At 39.5% G+C, this 20,780-nt stretch overlaps 2 protein-coding genes across 7 annotated transcripts in view; one reads left to right on the forward strand and one right to left on the reverse strand.

The window, feature by feature from the left end:
* pex3 (peroxisomal biogenesis factor 3) overlaps positions 1–20,780 on the reverse strand; it is a 54,647-nt gene that overhangs the window by 10,236 nt on the left and 23,631 nt on the right. For 3 of the 6 annotated variants that reach the window (XM_025898830.1, XM_005452399.4, XM_019346022.2), the window contains 2 exons: positions 13,796–13,911; positions 13,327–13,493 (listed from right to left, as the gene is read on the reverse strand). In XM_025898830.1, coding sequence (XP_025754615.1) covers positions 13,327–13,493; positions 13,796–13,911 — 283 coding nt within the window. Of the gene's footprint in view, positions 1–9,943; positions 10,545–13,326; positions 13,494–13,794; positions 13,912–18,944; positions 19,014–20,780 lie in introns of those variants that run through there. The other 3 variants (XM_005452400.4, XM_005452401.4, XM_025898831.1) reach the window with 3 other exon arrangements.
* On the forward strand, positions 156–4,339 carry adat2 (adenosine deaminase tRNA specific 2). The gene is made up of 6 exons (XM_003446647.5): positions 156–464; positions 1,706–1,810; positions 2,934–3,084; positions 3,161–3,267; positions 3,469–3,541; positions 3,715–4,339. Exons 1-6 carry the CDS (start codon positions 369–371, stop codon positions 3,741–3,743), a joined length of 561 nt encoding a protein of 186 aa, XP_003446695.1. The 5' UTR covers positions 156–368; the 3' UTR covers positions 3,744–4,339.

The raw sequence follows: 20,780 nt of genomic DNA on the forward strand, positions 1-20,780 counted from the left end.
ATAGGTGTCAGACTTGTCTCTGAAGTAAAACACTATAGATTTTTTTTTAATCTTATAAACGAATCGTATCGAGCCCTAAAAATTTAGCCCTGTATGTATCACTAGAGTAGACCATGAAATTGTTCTTTTATTTAATTGGGTAACATCGATAACGTCCGGTTTAGATCCCTCCACAATAGTCGTCAACTTGACGTCATTAGACCAGAACGAGCGTGGAGCGCAGGTGCAGCGAGTGGTCCGTCCAATATTATCTTCCCCCCACCGGTGTGAGTTCGTTGCATCGGTGCGACAGCGGGTAAAACGGGAATTAAAAAACAGAACTCTAAAAAATTATTTTTTTATATTGAGTTTTGGTCACAGCAGTTGAAATGGGAACAGAGGAGGGTGGTAAAGAAGAGTCTGTGGAGCTGTTCTGTCCAAGTGAAGAGGAAATTGAGAGGTGGATGGCCAGAGCTTTTGACATGGTGAGCTCGTGTTTTTAATCACTCCGTTAACTCTTCAGCCGAGTCACGGAGACTTTGTTGTTTGTTTTGTAAAATTTACAGTTTTAAAACAATTGTTTTCATTTAAACTACGAAGTTTCTATTTTTTTTATTTGCCTTATTGTATTGATTGAGGTATTGGTTATTTTTCTAGCTAACTTTATCTAGTAATGCTACTTAGATGTCTTTATTTATATTTCATTTTTTCTGTTATAGACCTCTGATGTCCCTTTTCTGCTGTTTATCCAGGCTCTGATCATGTTTAGTGATTAAGTAGTAATATTATATACAGCTGGAAAAAGTTTATTTATTATAGTAAATAATAAATAATGTAAACATTTGCCAGATGTGGTCACACAGGTGTCTCCGTGAACCTCGTGGATGTTTGTAGATAACACTGTGATCTGTAGTAAACAGGTGGAAGAGAGCGGAATGAAAATCAGATAGAAAATCTGTGTGAATGAGAAAGACATAAGTGTAATAGTCAAGGTAGACGAGTTTAAATACCTGAGGTCAACCATCTCAAGCAACAGACAGTGCACAAGAGAGATGAAGAAGAGAGTACAGACAGGATGGAGCAGGTGGAGACGAGTGTCAGGGGTGATTGTTGACAGAAGGTCAGCAGCAAGAGTAAAAGTGAAGGTGATGGTAGTGAGACCTGGTGTGATGATTTGGAGATGGTGGCACTGACAAAAATACAGGAGGCTGAGCTGAAGATGCTCAGATTTTCAGTTGCAGTGAGCAGGATGCACAAGATTAGAAATCAGAGGGAAAAGCTTAAGTATTTGGAGATAAAGAGGCAAGGCTGAGGTGGTTTGGACATGTGCAGGACATGTACTGGACAAAGGGTGTTGAATACAGAGTTGCCAGGCAAGGCCACAGAGGAGGTTCATGGATGTAGTGAAAGAAGGGTTAGTATGGCAGAGGAGGATGATAGAGATGGCAAGAGGCAGAATATCCACTGTAATAACCCCTTAATCCTTAAAACATAGTGTATAATGTAAAAATAATTTCATGTGCCTCCTTTATGGTATTAAGAAATGTCTAAAAGTTTAATCTAGAGAATCCTAAAGACATCACACTCTCAAAGCTGTGAGTTGCAGCCAGAGATCTGTGCACAGGCATATCAGTGATTTTTCTCTTCTGAAGTCCTTCTTAACACTAAGCAATTTTCCATCTTTAGTTCCTTCCTGTTGACTGCCTTTTTAAATGTGTTTCTGTAGGCCAAAGAAGCTCTGGAGAATGGAGAGGTGCCTGTCGGATGTCTCATGGTCTACAAAGACAAAGTTGTGGGGAAGGGAAGGAATGAAGTCAATGAGACTAAAAATGTAGGCAAAATCTGCCGCACATGACTAAAGCTGTTTGTCTCTGCAAATGCATGTATGAACGGTCTTCTTTCAGAACTTAAGTCAACAACTAAGACAAAACAAAATGAATAAACTGATACACTAAATATTGGTGTGGAGAAAAGAAAAGAGGAGAAGAAGAAATAATATATTGGTATATTAAAATGTAACAAGTTCAATAGTTTGAACAATTATCTGTTCAAACTATTGAACAAACAGGTCCCAGAGGGTTTGGGTTAATGGTGCCCTGTACAGTAATCTTCAATGAACCCCCACTGTGTAGTTTGCTTTGACCGACCTAATTAGTTTCTGTAATCTGCGAGTGTCAGATCAATCACTGATCAATATTTGTCCTTAAGTAAGGCAACTCTGTAATAGTGAATCCTCTGTGGCGTGTGGAGTGAGAGCCCATAACTGAGAAAATTCTTTCATGGTGTGAACAGTTTTCCTTCCAAATAAATGTGGCTCAACCTAAGGAAAAGTCCCCACTGTCCCTGCATCATGTCTGATTAAAGATGAGCAAGAGGGCGTGAACAGACATACATCTGGGCACTGTTCTTGATGAGAAAGTGGATTTTGGATTTAAATATAGTCGCTATATATAAGGAGGAAAACACTTTGCTCTTTTTATTTGGTTGCTTGGGTCATTTTTGTCTTAAAGTCTGAGCAGTTTTATATTTAAAGTTCATACAGGTACATGAAATCCTTTCAGCTTTTTTACTGCTGTGTGTTTTTACTGCTGAAGAAATTCGGAGTTAAAGCGTCACCTTATCTGGACTGAAGTACAAAAAGTTCCCACCTCACCTCCACAGAATCAGCTGTGCTTTTTTGTATAATGATTTCAGCCCATCTCATGAAAATACAAAGAGTCTTTTGTAAATTTTGAAATTTTCAGGGCTGAACCTGTTTAAAAACTGCAACCAAATCAATTTAAAGCCACTCCAAGGGTCACACTCGCCATTGGCTTTTGAGCATCAGTATGAGGGGATATATCAGAGTTTCAATCAGCTGTTTAATGTTTAATGAAGTAGAGGAACAAATACCTGAGCATCAACATGATACCTGAGGTTTGCATACGTTTCTTTGTGCGTGGTGGTTTTTTCAGGCCACTCGGCACGCTGAGATGGTCGCTCTGGATCAGGTCCTGGACTGGTGTTGGCGTAGCAGCTTGGACGTGAAGAGCGTGTGCGAGCGGATAGCGCTGTACGTCACCGTGGAGCCGTGCATAATGTGTGCTGCAGCGCTGCGCCTCCTCAGTATCCTCGCCTCACCTCTCTGCTAGTGTGTGTGTGTGTGTTTGGATTCAGTTGTTGTTCCTTTACCAGCTGTCAGACATCCCCGTGGTCGTGTACGGCTGCAGGAACGAGCGCTTCGGAGGCTGCGGCTCAGTCCTGGATGTCTCCTCTGCAGACCTGCCTCACACTGGGACCCAGTTCAAGGTCTGTGTTTGCTCCTGGTGTCTTTCTGGATTCTGCCTGCATGTTTGTGGAGTAGTTTGTGGTTCCTGCAGCTGAGTTCAGAAAGCTTTGGGCAAGCAGATCAGCTCCTTTTCTGAATGGGATGTTCAAGAGTTACATGAATGTAAAGTCCTTGTGTGGTGTATATGATAGTGTGTATTATATGTGTGTGTGTGTGTTCAGTGTATTTCAGGTCACAGAGCAGAGGAAGCTATAGACATGCTGAAGACTTTCTACAAACAGGAGAATCCAAATGGTGAAAAACAAAACCACTCTGCATGTCTTTTTTTTCTCCTCCTCACGCTCCATTTTCAAAATGTTTGATATTTTCATACTTTACTGTTGCTTTTTTTTGCACCATTGTTTCTTTTTTACACTATTATACCTTCTCTTCTTTTCTAACAGTGTAAAACTTTCTGTCTGTTTCAGCCCCCAAACCCAAAACAAGGAAGGAGTGATCTCCCAAGAAACATCCTATTACAAGTTTTTAATATTTTTGTGTGGATTTTTTATAATATTATTAATTAAATTATATTTTACATACATTTTTGTATATTGCTTTTTTTTACTATTTGTCTAACCTTTTTTTTACCCATTAATATGACATTAATAAAAGACATATCTATTTACAGTTATAATTTAGCATTAGTGTTTCTGTTCATGCAGACTGCCACCAGAGGGCGCTATAGACCAGCGGTTTTCCTGTCACTGAACCTCCACATAGCAGAAATTAAACTTTAGTCTTTGGAGTAATAAATACTGTATTTAAAAGAAATTTATGCTATTTTCCAAAACTAAAGGCTCAAGAATGACAATAACAAATGATTTTTAGAAAGGAGGAGGCAAATCTTCACTGGATGTTGTGCGGGTGAACTTTACACGCTCTTTTCTCTGTCTTGCGTATTGATTTGTATAGTTTAGAAGCACACTCTTGGCCTGCTTCATCTCTAAATGTGATGCATACCACTTCCTGTGATATTTTTCCGAGAACGAGTCAGGCAGTGTGAGAAACTAAGGAAGTGTGCGTGTGCCTGAGAGCGCTTCTCAACGGGAGTGACCTTCACAGCTGCTCGTATAACAGAAACACACATGCTGACACAATTTAGCTCGTTTCACTTCCTCTCAGACACACACACACACACTCTGTGGTGTGTCAGTTGGTAGCATTAGCAGTTAGGTTGTATTGACAGTGTCTGCGTGTGCGTTGCTGGGTATGTGTGTCTGTTTCATGTGTCCTGCTGCTTTTATTCCTCCTTCTGGCTCCAACAAAGGGATTGATGGAATTTAAACTTTTTTGCACTTTCTTTTACTCTTTGTCTTTTCAAGGTTGTCACCACTTCCTTCCTGTCTCCTTCCTTCCTTTTTGTGGCTGATAACTTCCTTCCTTCCTTCTCCACTTCCGTCCTTTTATTTGTTAATTTCCCACTCCCCTTCTTTTCCATAATTTTGTACAAGTAGTTTTTTGTCTTAAAACTTTCTTCTGCTTACCGTCCTTTTACTGCTTTTGACTTTTTTAATTTTCCACTCTCACTTTTTCCTATCTTAAAGTAGAAAGTTATTTTATGTCACTGCATAATAAAATAATAATAATGATGTAACAGAATAACATTGTGCGAACACGATCAAGCTGCATATAATACACCTGCTAATTAGCACTATGTAATAGACTAAGTGCTACATTTTAATCACTAAAACTGAAGCACAAACTTATTGAAGCTCAAAGCAGGACATGTTATTTGTCACATAGTAATTCCATTAAAAATGCACCAAAAGCATAAATGTGACGTCCAGATCAGCGACTCTCTTTAGATAGTAAGAGTTATAAACCTTAGCAGTGAGGCTTAGCAGACAGCTAGGAGCTATAGCTTTGTGTCGGCATACTTGTCAAGCCTTAAAATCCAAAATGTGTGAGTTATTAAAGATACAGGCAGTATATATTCTTTTCAATGCTGTTGGATAATTTAACGTGGGAGTGATTTATTGGGAGTGAATCTTCTTTTTGTTTTTATCCAGGCTTCAAATGGTCATTTATGGAACTGCAGTGTTTGGCAATTTATTTTTTCAGACACTTTTTTAGACATATTAATAATTATATTAATGATTCTCAGCGTAAATGTAACAGATCCAAATTTTGTTCATCAGAACTGAAACTAAACATTTTGTTGACTGTGTTAGTCAAACAAATTGCTCATCAATAATCTAATATTCCGTAACAATTATATATATTGTATAATATATATAATTACAAATACAATAAATATGATTGTGTATTGAATGTATAAATATATGTAATACTTGTCTGTTGGCAGCCATGTCTCTTAACCATAAACATTAATAAAAAAATAAAAAAAAGTTGTCACTTGGCATCAAGAGTGAAATTAGCTCTAGAGACAATAACTGCATTTTGTGTCAGGCTGTATTTATTAGATTTATTACTCCTGCAGGTCTGGACAATTTAACATTGGAGTCTGTGGGGATTAAGTCACTTTTTCAATTGTTGTTTTTTTTTCCCCATACGCTTCTATACATGGCTTTCTGATGTGCTGTTTTGAAACTTTAAGATTTCTTGGACGTGACAAAGGAGGCCCTGATTGTTAAACTGGACACTAATTGGCTAATTACTGACATCTCGTTAGCCAATGAGCATATCATTTTGATACTACAGCCAATCCTTCATTTTAAAACATAAGTATCATTTTCTAAACAGCTTTAATTTTTCAGTCTATGTGACTAAAAATGAGTAACTGAGCCAATAAACTCAGCAGAAAAATATTTACGGTGGTCAAGTCAGAAAGCTGTTTTTGCACAGACTTCTACAGGACTGGAAGTTTTGTTTTTTGCATTCACCGCTATCGCCACCTGGTGGTGCCCTTCCACACTGGCTTCATTTTTCCTACCCACACTTCTACCAGTGATTCCCCAGTTGTGGGAATTCAACACGTAATACAGGTAGGCTAGGCTGCACAAAAAAATGTATTTATATTTGTTTATATGTATATGTATGCATGAATGAAGTTACACCTTTATGAGCTTTTGTACAGATGAATCCTTTAGGATACGCTTCTGTGATAAGATGCCTTTTATAGGGTGAATAAAATGCTTTCAGACTTCTATAGGCAGGGGTGCACATAAGTGATCCGCAGGTGAGCATTCGCTGTCGAAATAAAAAACGTGCACCAGATAAGAAGTTGCAACGCGCGTTTCTGTACATAAGATTTTCTGTCCTCAGTTGCGTTACAACTTCTTATCTGGTGCGCGTTCTTTATTTTGACAGCGCATGCGCACCTGCGGACCACTTATGTGCACCCCTGTCTATAGGATCAAATCCATTGGGAGTAGTTCCCATATCAGGTGGGATTTCACATCAATACTTTCTATAATTTAATTAAAAATTTACATAAATGTTTAATGTTTAGAAAGAAATCAAACTAATGAAACGCGGCAGTGGGATTTAAAAAATACTTATGTGTCATTATCATTCCTCTTCTCACCTGTTTTTATTGCTGAGCTTGTCAGTAACTTGAAAATTAAAGCTATTAATGGGGAATGAAGTTCTCATCAAGAGTCACAACTAAAGTTTTTTAAATTCCAAACGGCTGTTCTATAAAATCTAATTTTGTGCAAATGTTGGTGTCGCCTCCTGCTGGCCATTAGAAAGAACACAGGTTTCTGGCACATTCACGTGTTGTCTTTCATATACAGTCTGTGATCTTGGCTGGTGTGATGTTTTAACCTGCCTTCCTCACCAGTTAATTTACTTCAGCCTTTTTCTGCTTCCTTGTTCACTTTCCCCTTCATTCCCCCTTACTATCTCTTCTATCATACAGGGGTTTTCTTTCTTTTCTACTTCCACTTTTTCGTTCCTTTTATTTCAAACTTGTAAAATACATACACACGTTCCCACGATATTTTTTGTTTACTAAAATCATCACGAGAAGCAGCTGAGAATTTAAAGCCGTGTCGGTTTTCTCATGAACCCGTTTTCCTGAGGACACTGAGCTCACAGATACATCAGATATATCAGATACACAGTTCTTTGTATTCATGTGAAACACGTGCCTCAGTCCAGCTCCTCTCGTCTCGTTAGCATGTAAATATATGCTAATACATGCAGAGCAGAATATTCGAGAATGTTTTAATGTGTCACCTCAGAGTGGAGGAGTTGATGTGTTAATGAAGAGACAGCGCACACACACACAGAGCAGTGCAGGGTTGGCTGTGAGGCGCTAATGAACAGAGTGTGTTGTGTCAAACTCTCCTTTCCAAAACGACAGCGAGAGGAGTCTCACACACACACACACACTTCTACACACACACACACACACACACACACACACACACACACACACACACACTGGAGAACACCAAAAAAAAAAAAGCTGTGTAATACGAGATGTCACGTTGTGTAAAGGTGTTTTTATTATATTACTGTCACAAGAGAAGAGGTGTGTTTGTGTTCAAGGAGGAAGCAGATGCGGGGGGAGCTTAGCTGCTGTTGACAGGAAGTGTTGCATTGATGTGTTTTGTGGCTTCACAATTTTAACCTTTGCAGTCTAAAGAAATCGAACTAAAAGGGTCGTGCTCCACCTTTCTGCTCAGCACAGAGGGGGAGGCATCTTAGCTTCTGCCTGTGCTTTGTTTTGCAAATTCTTTTAAGTCAATTATGTTTCAATCAGTCTGCATATATTTACTTTATGGTCCTAACTTCTCTTTCATCCTTCCTGCATGTCTGTTTTCTTTGTCACATCTGTCCAACATTGAGAAACCCACCGCATTACTTCTTTTCTGTTTGTTCCCTCTTTATTATTTTTTTCTGCTTTGGTAATTTTCTGCACACATCAGTTTTATTTTCGGCTCCTTATTTAATTAGTTCCTCTTTCATTGCGGGTCCAACTGCTTCGGTTCCTGCTTTCATTCTTGACATATTTGCTTTCAGCCTCGCACATCTGGGCGACAGATCTCGATTTTGTTCTGGTTTATTCAGAGGAGGCCTTGGCAATTTACAGCTAACGGGTGTCATGAGTGTCATTCACATCATGTCTTATTGTTGCTTGAAGTTTACGTTGTGACAGAGAGCTGGAAAACTCGAGCGCGGTGAATTCTTTCTCTCTTTGCTCACCGCTTTAACCCAACCTCTGCTTGTGTGTGCGACCAGCATGGACACTGAGGCCAAATATTATAGACTTTATAAATCAAAGTAGTGTGTAGACTGTTGACGTCTTCTACTGTGTGTGGGTGTAATTAAGGATGAATTTATATTTCTATCCTTTGTTTTAGAGGCCTTATGAAGGTTTTATGACTAAACCGATGTTTTTATTAGTCTCATTATCTGATTATTATTCTCTAATTGGATGACTGAATTCTACCTGGTGTGTGAGTGATTATATGAACACTGCTTTGTACCAATTCAAGGTCAGTTCGACCAAAACCTTGTGACTCAATAAAAAAAAAAAAGTGGTAAGTGACACAGTAGGAGAAATTTATCATTCATTTTTGCAGAAAAGGCACATTAAGTGAAAAAGGGGGTGTGGCTTGAATCTTGAATGACAATGAATCTGATATGTTGCAGATATCAAATTCAAAATAAACCTTCTTTCCTATCAAACGACCTAATTTATAGAAGAAGATGTCGATGAATCTCACCATCATCCATGGGTTCAACGTTTTATATGCTGGCGACCAGTGTTGGTCAAGTTACTTGAAAAAAGTAATGAGTAACTAATTATTGATTACTTTTCCAAGAAAGCAATCCCGTTACTTTACTGATTACTTATTTTCAAAAGTAATTAGTTACTTAGTTTCTTTTTAAAAACATAATTTACAACCTGAATAGGTAATAAAGCAATAGATCTTTCAGCCCAATTCTACTTTTTCTGCATAATCCATCATATAAAATGTAATCAAATGAAAAAGTCTCTTTTTTTAAACTAGTTTGATTAGTTTTAATTTTATGCATCAAGCAAAAATTAAATTATATGCAACATTCTCTGACTGGAAGATATTTGTTTAACATTGAAACCTATTTTCTGTATATTCCAGCATATAAAGTAAAATAGTTTTTTGTGTTTAGGGGTTTTTTCGCTGTAAAGAGAAGTTTTCTTCCCACACAGTGAACAGCGGACGCTAATGTTTTTGTCACTTTTTATGGAATGAGTGGTAAATGATAAATGGCCTGGATTTGAATAGTGTTTACACTTTACACAACCAGTCATCTACCCATTTACACACTGGTGATGGCAAGCTACATTGTAGCCACAGCCACCCTGGGGCACACTGACAGAGGTGGCTGCCGGACACTGGCGCCACCGGGCCCTCTGACCACCACCAGTAGGCAACGGGTGAAGTGTCTTGCCCAAGGACACAACGACCGAGACTGTCCAAGCCGGGACTCGAACCGGCAACCTTCCGATTACAAGGCGAACTCCCAACTCTTGAGCCACGATCGCCCCAACTCAAAGTAAGGTCAGTACTTCCACGCTTTAAACGCTGCACACTCATACTCTCTCCCGCACTCGTTATATTATCCATTTTTGATCTGCACAGAGCTGCTGCGGTTATAACTCGCTGTAACTCGCAGCCAAGACGAACCTGTTCTCATAAATTTCTTTGGTTTTTTGAAGCATCAAGTGCAACTCAGGAGTCACATGAAGAAAGAAAATATTTTTCACTCAGACTTTATTGATAATTTACCGACCTCTAGTTTCTTCCACACATGTAGTGAGAGCACAAGATGAATAGTAATAATAATACTAATAATAATAATAATAATCTTCAACACAGCACTGGTTTTCAATCATTATGAAGAAGCTAATAAAGAAATTTGTTCACTTGAATGTGCTAATTCCAGAAAAACAAGTCCCATTAATGTGTGTTTCCTTTCCCTGCATACATGTGTTACATACATGTGTTTACTGTATGTCAGAGTTTATGTCCTATGTTTTATGAAGATGCATGTATGTGCATATTTTGTCCATGTTTTGTCCTCGATCTGCAGGATGGATGTTTAGCTTTTGCTTCTGAGGAAACAAAAAAAACAAAAAGATGAGCTCTCATTCATTTTTTCTTCCTTATTTACATTTAATCGATGATGCATCTGTCTTCTTCTTTTTACTGCGCAATGTCATGGATAGAGTTCAAAAAGTACGCGTCTTTTCCACGTCCAGAGAATTCGCTTGTTTGTGTTCTGGTGCTGTCCTGGGAGCGCAGGCCAGGAGAAGTCCTCCGAAACAATTTTGAAGATCACTCACCTTTGACCTTTTCTTTGAGACAGAGACAAAAGGGGCCAGATTTAGTGAAAAGATGGCAGGTGACCTTTATATTACAAAAAAAAGCGCAATCTGAGCATTTTTTGAGCAAAAACATGAGCCCGCACAGAGCCACCTTTGGTCCTTAGAGTGTAGGTGACACAGGTTAATAAGCAGGTGTGCGGCTACTCTTCAGAGCACATTTATGATTATTTGGTCCTTTTAACTGTGCATTTTAAATAATATTATGTTTTTGTTGCATTTAAGAAGAAATGCTCATGTAAAGGCACACTGTGAACACACAGTTACTATAAAGATACATGTTTTTGTGCAAATTAATCGAACTAAGTGACCTAATTTAATAATAAATAAAACAGAATAGCTTTAAAAACACTACAAAAATAAAAGTGATAAGCTTCATTTCTACAGCAAAGCACTCACAAGGTGCTCCACAATAAATAGCAGTATTAAAACATTAAAAAGTACATAAAATAAGTAAACATGAGGCTTGAACAAAATTATTATAAAACATTAAACAAAAGGCAGCCTGCACATTTTGTTTTGTTTATTTACTTTTTAAGGGGAACTGATTGTGCTGATCGTAACAGGAACATTGTTCCTCAGTTTGGGCCAAAACAGCAAAAAGCAGCCAGATTCCAGCCCAGACCTGGAATCTATAACAGGAATTGATTGTCTGATCTGAGGGACTCGGGGGCGACATGTAGTGATTTTAAAGTAATCAGTGAAATTTTAAATTGGATTCTGTAGCGGATAGGAAGCCAGAGTAATTCTGCGAGGGCTGGAGTCGAGTGCTTGTGAGCGATATTTCTGCTGTGTTTTCTACTAACTGTAGACAGGAAACTGCTGCATCACTGAGGCATGTTTACAATGAGTTGCAATAATCTAATCAGGAGGAAATGAGGATATGGATAAGATGTTCGATTGCATTATTTGGAAGAACTGGTTTGACCTTTGCATTTCTAATCTGTGCACAGCGAGGCCGGACAAGACTTTTGATATACTGATTGAAACAGACGTTGACAGAAAAAATTGCACAGGTTTCTAGGGAATTGCCTCGGGTCAGTTATTAGGACACTTTCCATGTCATTTTGACTCAGGTCCGCCCACAGACCAGGCATGCCGCTAAGCCAGCAGTGTTGGTGGTGAAAGCAAGCAAATCTGTCCACCGCTGTTTGGATTTGGAGTCCAAAGCTAGGGGGACTCAAAACTAACCTTTTAAATACTAAACACCACAACTGAGCTTCAGATAAACTAAGAGGATAATGCACCAGGTCATAGACACAGACTGTGACCTGCATTTTAGTTGTCAAAACATGAACTTTTTTGTAAAATTCTGTGTATTTGTTGCATAGTTTTTGCACTTTCAGTGCATCTGGAAAGTATTCACAGCACTTCACTTGTTCCATATTTGATTATGTTACAGCCTTATTACAAAATGAATTACATTCAACTTCTGCACACAACACCCCATAATGTGAAAGTGAAAAAAGGTAGCTTGAAATTTTTGCAAATGTATTAAAAACAAAAACATAACATACACATAAGTATTCAGAGCATTTGCTTAATACTTTGTTGAAGCATACTCTTTTTAAGTATGATGCTAAAAGCTTGAACACATATTTATGGGCAGTTTCTCTCATACTTCCTTGCAGAACCTCACAAGCTCCACCAGGTTGGATGGGGCGTGTTCAGTTCAAGTCTGGGCTCTGGCTGGGTGCGCAGCGGCACTCAAAGAAGATCCTAAAGCCACTCCTTCCTTATTTTGGCCGTGTGCTTACAGTTGTTGTCTAGTTGGAAGATGAATTTTCGCCCCAGTCCAAAGTCTAAAGTGCTCTGGAGCAGGTAACCATCAAGTATGTCTTTCTGCATTGCTGTATTCATCTGTCCCTCGACCACGGCTAGCCTCCCAGTTCTTGCTGATGGCAAACTTCCCCACAGCATGATGGAGCCACTACCATGCTTCACCAGGTGATAAACGGCGCCTAGTTTTGTTTGTGTCTAAATTTGCAAGAATTTCAAGCGAACTTTTTAAATTTTGTCATTATGTGTGTAGAACTTTGAGGAAAAAAATGAATTTAACCCATTTTGGATTAGGGCTGTAACACGATCAAATGTGGAGCAAATGAAGTGCTGTGAATCCTTACGGATGCACTGTAGAGAATGGAAAGAATCACTTACAGCAATGATAAGTGAAAATGGCACTTGTTTTATTGCTAAAGAGCAGCGCGCAGCTCCAGAGTCCCAGGTTCTGTCTTACTGCAACAATAAAAAGGTTTTCTGCTCTTAAGCGTCCGTCCTTGTGTGTTTTCAGATCTCTGCTTGGAGCCTGATTTTGACTCTGTGGTCTCTGAGAAGCTTCTATCTAGTGACCGTTATTTTACAACTTCGACTGGTTCTGAATTACATTTTATTCAACTTGAAAATAACAAAATAGTTTCTTATTATTTCAAAAAGATATTTTGTGACATGAGAATTTAGCCTCGATGTGTGACAGCTGGTGTGTGCATGTGTTCATATCTTTGTGGGGACCAAAAATTGGAAGTTTACTATACTTGTGGGGACCAAGAGCCCTTATGGGGACCAAACTCCCAGTCCCCACGAGTTTGAAGGGATTTTTGAGACTCAAAATGTGGTTTTATTGTCAGGGTTACATTCAGGGTAAGCATTAGGCATTCATTTTTGATGCTTAGGGTTAGGGTAAGCGGCTAGGGAAAGCATTATGTCAATTAGATGTCCCCACAAGATATAAATACCCAACGTGTGTGTGTGTGTATACCTGTGTGTGGTTTCTCCCAGATGTAGCTGTTGAGGATTTCTCCGAGGACATAGAAGACACCAATTACTGCCATCATTGCACTGAAGAAGGCGACTCGAGCTACGGGTGCGATGCGCTCCAGCACCGGGTACACCCACACGCCCGTCACCTGGTGCACCCAACATGTCCTGAGCAGGCAGATATATCAATGGGCTTTATTTTACACATCAGTTACTATACTGTACTCCTTTGGCTTAAGTTGAACTAGGGGTAGACTGGATGCTACACTGACTGTTACTGTATTCTGTGGCATAGTAAAATCAGTAGATATCACTGCAACGCTAAACATACGGAAATTGTTTTTCGATTACATACTGCACCTTTAATTCTCCCATTCTGCTAAATGTCAAGGCACTTCACTTGTTACTTATTTAGGACGTGTGGTGTATGCGGCATTTATTGAGTGCTGAGAAAAGTAAACATTCATTACCAGAGGATATATCCCACACCGAAGCAGCACACCGCCGCCAGACCCCACGACCTGCTGGGATACCGATGGTGGGTGGTCCGCATCTCGATGATGATGAAGGGAAGAACAGTGGTGTGCTGAGAGAGTAAGACAGAGCGAAAAAGAGGGGAACACATGAAGGTAAGGATAGCTTCAAAACAGTAAACACCTTTTTGGCATTCATTGAGAGGTTTCACTTGAACTACCCAAAACCGACAAAAGCAAAAATGGCAATTAGGGAACTGGAATTCAAATGTAGGGTAGGTACAATATTCATCCCAGCTACATCATGGAACAAGGCTCAGTGCAGACTTTAATCAAAAGGTGGGAAATTGACTGTTGAAACTAGTTCAATCTTTGAAAAAGAAGTGCCTTCCTTTTCAAAGATTGTTTTATGTTACTAAACCAAAGACTTCCAGTTTCAAAAAGTCGCAGTTACACAAAACTTCAGGAAAAAAGTTGACAAATCTTACAATCCTTACAGGACAAGAAGGTTACGGCTTAGTTTCAGCCATGCTGTGCTGAAGGCCACTGAAACACTAGCATGGTAATTAACATGGCTGGAGTAGATTGGTGAGACTGAAGATTTTTGAGACTGAGATGATATCCTAAAGGTCTGTTTAACTGAAAACTACTTTATTATTATTATTATTTTTTGTTTGTACTGTAATTTAAATTTTTTACCAACATGATAATGTTGAAGATCATAATGACGTGGATAGGAAAAAAAGAAAGGATTTTAAAACACTTTTTGATTGAAGCCTAAGTTCTTTTATTTAGAGACAACCACCTAGTGGCCATTTGTGGTACTGCACATGAAAGTAGCCAAGCTATAAACAGCTAACACTTTGTTATTATTGTTATATCATCATTATTGAAAATAATGAGGACAGAGCCATGACTCTATTCTGCTCTGTATTCCTTTATCCAACCAGCAAAACTAACAAAGAAATAATACACTATCCACTACACAAAACCCAGCATTCTGAATGTGGGTGTCCCACAGGGGTGTGTCCTCAGTCCCCTCTTATACTCACTTTTCACCCATGACTGTTCACCAATCCACACCAGTAACACCATTATAAAATTTGCTGATGACACCACTGTCATAGGACTGATCGACAACAACGATGATTCAGCCTACAGAGAGGAGGTTCAGCATCTGAAGCAATGGTGTGACAACAACAACCTGCATCTGAACACAGCCAAGACCAAGGAGATGGTAATCGACTTCAGAAGAACAAAGCGATCTGAGCACTCTACCCTCTACATTGATGGGGAGGAGGTAGAAAGGGTAGAAAGCTTTAAGTAGTCCACATCTCGGCCGACCTTACCTGGTCCACAAACATCTCCCACCAGGTAGGGAAAGCACAACAAAGGCTGTACTTCCTCAGGAAACTACGTCAGGCCCAATTACCCCAAAGACTGCTAGTAAACTTCTACCGCTCCACCACTGAGAGCCTTCTGACTTACTGCTGCACACTCTGGTTCAACTGCTGCACTGCGGAGGACAAGAGGAAACTGCAGCGGGTGGTGAGGGCAGCAGAGCGGGCAATCGGCACTTAACTAACTCCCCTCAGAGACATCTATACTGGCAGACTTCAGCAGAAAGCCAGCATCATCATCAAAGACCCCTCGCACCCTGGACACTCACTTTTTTCCCCCCTTCCCTCTGGTAAACGCTACAGGTCCATCAGGTCGAAGACAAACAGACTCAACAGAAGTTTTTACCCACAGGCTGTCAAACATGCCCTACCTCCACCCTGATTGGAGGATAACTGCACTGCCAACACTCATGGACATTACACCTTATATATAAATCGGATTTCTGTTTATACTTCAATGCAACCAACACCCTTACCTCTTTAAACTGTATTTATTATAACATTATTTAGTATAGTTCCAACAGCACCCCCCCCCCCCACTCAATGTGCAATATCACTGATCACACTGCACCTCTCAATGCACCTGCTAGTTAGATGGCATGTATGTGTATGTATATAGATGTAAGCGTGTATGTGGAAATATGTGTGTGTATGCATGTACGGATGCAGATATGTATATATACATATATGTATGTATGTGCGTGTATGTATAACTTGTACATATCTTTCTTGTGTAAATGTAAATTTGTCATTGTGTAAATACTTACGCTATTGTGTACTCCACACACATGGAGAGATGCCAAACTGCCTTTCACTGTTTTTGTAACAGTGACAATAAAAAGCTATTCTATTCTATTTAAAAAAAATTTAAATTGATTCATTTCTGCAGTCCCAGAAAACTGGAAAGAAAAATAAAATAAGATCCCTGTACTCTTTTTACATTACATGTAACCCCAATTGTCACTGGTTTGGTCTGTTTTTAATTATTCATTCATCTCTAAATACAGAATGCGTGTGTGTTTGTGTGTGTGTGTTTGTGTTCGGGCACCAGAGTTATCCATCTAAACACCAAAGTGCCATTTAACGGAGGTCACGACATGTGGTGCTATTTTCTCTGAAGCCATTTGTCACAAACACATGAGAATTGTCATTAATGTGACACACTCACAGCTGTTTACACACGCACAAACACACACTTCCTGCATGCTTGTAACATCTGTCTTATTCATAATCCACCAAACATCAGTAGTTCAATCATTTCATCTCACTATTAAAGTCCACTAGTGTGCACTACTATCCAGCAGGGGGCACTCACACACATGCCTACAAACGCAAAAATCAAGCGTAATTGTCTCAGTAGAGTTTAAACCTCTTACTTCATTTGCTCTCACAGGAGCACAGCTGTCGATCGGGGTGTGTGTGCGTGTGTGTGTGTGTGTGTGTGTGTGCGTGCGTGTGTGCACGTCTAACCTGAGAAGAGTCAAACTGCTGAGCTCTTTAGTCTACAGCAGTTGAGCTTGTTGGATTTGTTATGTTAAAATAGGATGATGTTCCCAGACGGACAGCTGGGAGTGATCCTGTTTGTACGATGCTGTGGGCTACAGTGGCTGTAAACGCTGGTGCATTTAATTCAAGTTTCTTAAGAATTCTTTTTAAGGAAATTCATAAACGATAAATGCCTGCATCAGTGTGAACAGCTAAAAATCCAGTACTCAGCCACAAACTGAAGCAACAGCTGTAACAGAGCCGCAAAAGACAACAAAACTGTAATTCAATTAATTAACTACACAATTATGCAACAGTATCCAAGCTTCACTCAACAAAGTAACAGATTAGCGGCTCCTGTGCGAGTGACTCAGCATATCTCAGCAGGTTCATTGTAGGAGATGATCTCTGCTGGTGTGCGAGAGAAGTCGCTGCAGTGACAGAAACTGAACGCTTTCAGGTGCCACCTTAGTTTACTCGTGCATAAAGTTCAGATAAGCAGTAAATTATGAAGGAAGCATATGGATAAAAATAAGTAGCCTTAAAATGTAAATATTCTCTGCCATTTATGGTTTCCTCTTTAAATTCACATGCCAGCGTGGGCCAGAAGTTACGAATGCTAATGCGTGCCACGTTCGTCATGCATCTCTTGATATCTGTAATCGGGTTTAAGACACAGATGTACAAAATGTTCACTTCCTGGTTCAGCTTTTTCCTCTCCTTTATCAACACTGATGCAGGTTTTTTTTTCCTGGAATAAAATTCAGGAGAAAGCCACAACAAGTCCAGCTATTTTTTTTATGTTCTATTGTCTTTATCACCATTTTATCATCAACATTCGACAACATCTTTGACTTTGTAGGTGGTACTCATAGGGATCACTTTGTGCAGAAACAGTCATATGAAATGCCATTTTTATGTGAGAACCTGAAGCGGAAAGATGGGTTTAACAGAGGAAGTTGATAACTTCTGCCATTATCTCAGATTGGGTTTCAGCTGAGACAGAAAGATCGGCTGAGTTTTTTGTAGTTTAGCCCTCTGCTCTACCTTCTGAGCTGCAAATGTCTCAAATAAATCAGTATATAAATTTCGACAAAGGAAAACAATAAGTGACCTTCAGATTACAGCAGGATTTCAGTGTTAAGTGTTCAGTATTAAACTTCTCATTGTCTGAGAAACAGGATGTGTATGCAGCACACATGCCAGTAAGTAACAACACTGCATCATTTACAGAAAACAATCATTAACAGATCAATAAGTGGAGTGGCCCGCACTGATTAGCATCACTTTTGTTTTTCCCAGCCTAATAAGCTGATCTTGTGGCTCTACAGCCAGACTGAAGAGCAGACAGAGCTAAGTGATGGCTGGTGCTGGATTTTTTTTACAGTTCATAAATACATTTCAAAACCACCACCTTACAAATAAACGAATGAATCTAAAAAGAAAAAACAGCAAGGAAATCAGTAAGTGGTAATCTTTCCTTCAATCATCAACGGTAGCATGACTTTTGTGGCTTGCCAGGCTTTAATCAGAGGCTTGCATAACACCAAATGATTATATAATAATGCAACCAATGCACATAATTCCTAAAGTCCCTGAAAGCTACACAGGCTACAAACAAGTGACATACCCATACTCGCTGCAGCTTACAGCCTTCTGAAGAACCACAAAGTGCATTTGGACTAATGAGCTGATCACGATTAATCTGGGGTGATTATATATGTACACTACAGTGCAATACAAACATGTAGACTTTTCATGTTTATCTCAGTCAATGCTTCTGAATGAAACTGGAGAAAATTGTCCAGTCTGGCCACAGTGCTATTAAGCCGTTTCAAGGTCTCTTGCTAGCTAACATGTGGTGCACGAACAATGAAACCGGATTTATTTCTAATCAAAGTCGCAAATCAAGTGGAGCGAAATGAGGGAAGCTGGCAAATAATAAAAAGAAAAAATTGAAAAAGAACTCTTACGTACGTCATTGTTAGTTTTCACAAGCTTACCATTTAATTAAAATATTTAAAAATTTAATCCATGTGACTAATTCTTTCATTTATTAAATATCATATTTAAAAGTGAATTTAGGCAGGATGCATTAGGCCCACTCACTGGCTGTGAATTCACCGGACAACGACCAGCACCATTCTCTTATGTGTGCAGTTGGACATCATAAAGTCTTTGCACTCAGGAATTAGCAGGCAAAAACAACAGATTATTCGCTATCTATCTGCTGTATATATCCACAAATATGACACAAGTACCTTCTTCAAAGAGGTTCAGAAAAGTTCAATGCTGCTGTGCATGTCTGAAAATGGCTTTAGTTTCTGTGTCTGTAGGGAATCAGAAAATGTAGACATTCAGTTACAGTTTCGCAATTCTCAAACATTCTAAGTGGTTTTCACAGCAAATTGAAAATTTCTGAGTATCTATTTGTAAAAGCAGCACTGATCTGTACACTGACCGCTGTGTCAAAGCCTGACCTTGACTCCTTTTCAGGCTTCCCTTGAAGCACTCGGAAAGGTCAGAGTGGAGATGCCAAGAATGCACAAACTGAGTAACAATATAGCTCTCTCTCCTAGGGTCTTAAATTCTAGGTTTCTCCTCCTTCATTATACTGTACACACAGACACACAAGCAAATGTCCTGACGCTGCATTTTTCCCCCGTGCGCCTCAGAGGAATTCCAGTCTCCCGGTCAAGTATAAGTTTAGTATCTGCTGAGAGGACGCGTAAATAATACTCCCTTTATTCCCTCCGTCCTTCTCGCTCTCTATTTTTGCTCCTGGGTCTCTTCCTTTGTTGTCCTCTCTCTCACCCTCTCTATGTCCATCTCCCCCCAGGAGGTTTGCGGTTTCACTCCAGCAGCCAGCTTTCTGCCTCCGTGGAAAATCCCCCCTCGCCGGCAAACAGCAGTGGTGCGATCCTGTGGTCTGGGGCTAAAAACGGGACAAACCATCTCACACAGAAATACACAGCTGGGGGCCGGGTGGGGTCACATGACTGAGGGCAGCTTCACGAGGTCAAACATCTTCCAGCGGCAACGAACCGCTGAAACTGACGCATCAGAAAAAAAGCTTTACTGTGGGAAGAGATTTAAAAGGAAACCATCTGACTTGCAAGTTAGAAATTCACCTCCAAAATAAAAAGCAAACATTTTATTCGAGAAACACTAACCATGCTGTTGATTGGCTCTTGAGAAAGGTGCTACAGCTGAAATTATGACACTCAAGTGGTAGTTAGTATAACAGGTAGGCAACTTTGGTAATTTTTGCATCACTGCCATCATCAGTGGGTTTTAAATTAAACGATCAAGATGTGACTGAAGTGCAGATTTTCAGTTTTAACTCAAAGGCTTAAAAAAGTATTACATTGACTGATTACAAATTACAGCCTTTTTTAGTCAGAGTACTCCTCTATTTTCAGAAGCTCAAAGGTAACTGAACAACTGATTGACAACCAGTATCATGACCAGTTGAGGACTGTTTCCTTGTTATTCCAAGACAAATTAAGCAGACAAGAGATCTAAACTTGCACTTGGAAGCATTTCACAGGAACTGGAAATATGAGATCTAAAGAAGGAATGGTCAGCTAAGCAACAGCAAATGCCTGGAAAATGTGGATGATCGCAGAATTCTTTCCATGGTTAAGGAAAACCCGCTTCCCAGCATCTGAACAATTCAAGAATATGGTGCACCTACCTCAGTGGAGGTATCATTCTCCAAGTCTACAATCAAGACATGCCTTCATGAATGGAAATAGAGAGGTTTTACAAGAAGGTGCAAACTGGCTACACCCAAAACGACAAGGTCAGATTAGACTTTGCCAGAAAACACTTAAAAGAGGCTGCAAAGTACAGAGAAAAAATCTTAGGATAAACCAACTAAGGGTTTATTAATGATGTGACTGCTGACAGAAGGAGCAGGATGAATTCTGAAATGAATATGTTTGGGTAACCTTGAAAAAATAAAGTTCATGATTGCATTAATTGTATCCAGGGATACTGTGGTGGGCATTATTCCCTCAGAGTAACTGATGATGAAAGTATTAACTGGTTACAGCTCGTTTTACTAGCCATGTCCACTTTAATCAGTTTAATTT

The sequence above is a fragment of the Oreochromis niloticus genome, linkage group LG15 (genome assembly GCF_001858045.2).
Source record: "Oreochromis niloticus isolate F11D_XX linkage group LG15, O_niloticus_UMD_NMBU, whole genome shotgun sequence".
Lineage (NCBI taxonomy): Eukaryota > Metazoa > Chordata > Actinopteri > Cichliformes > Cichlidae > Oreochromis > Oreochromis niloticus.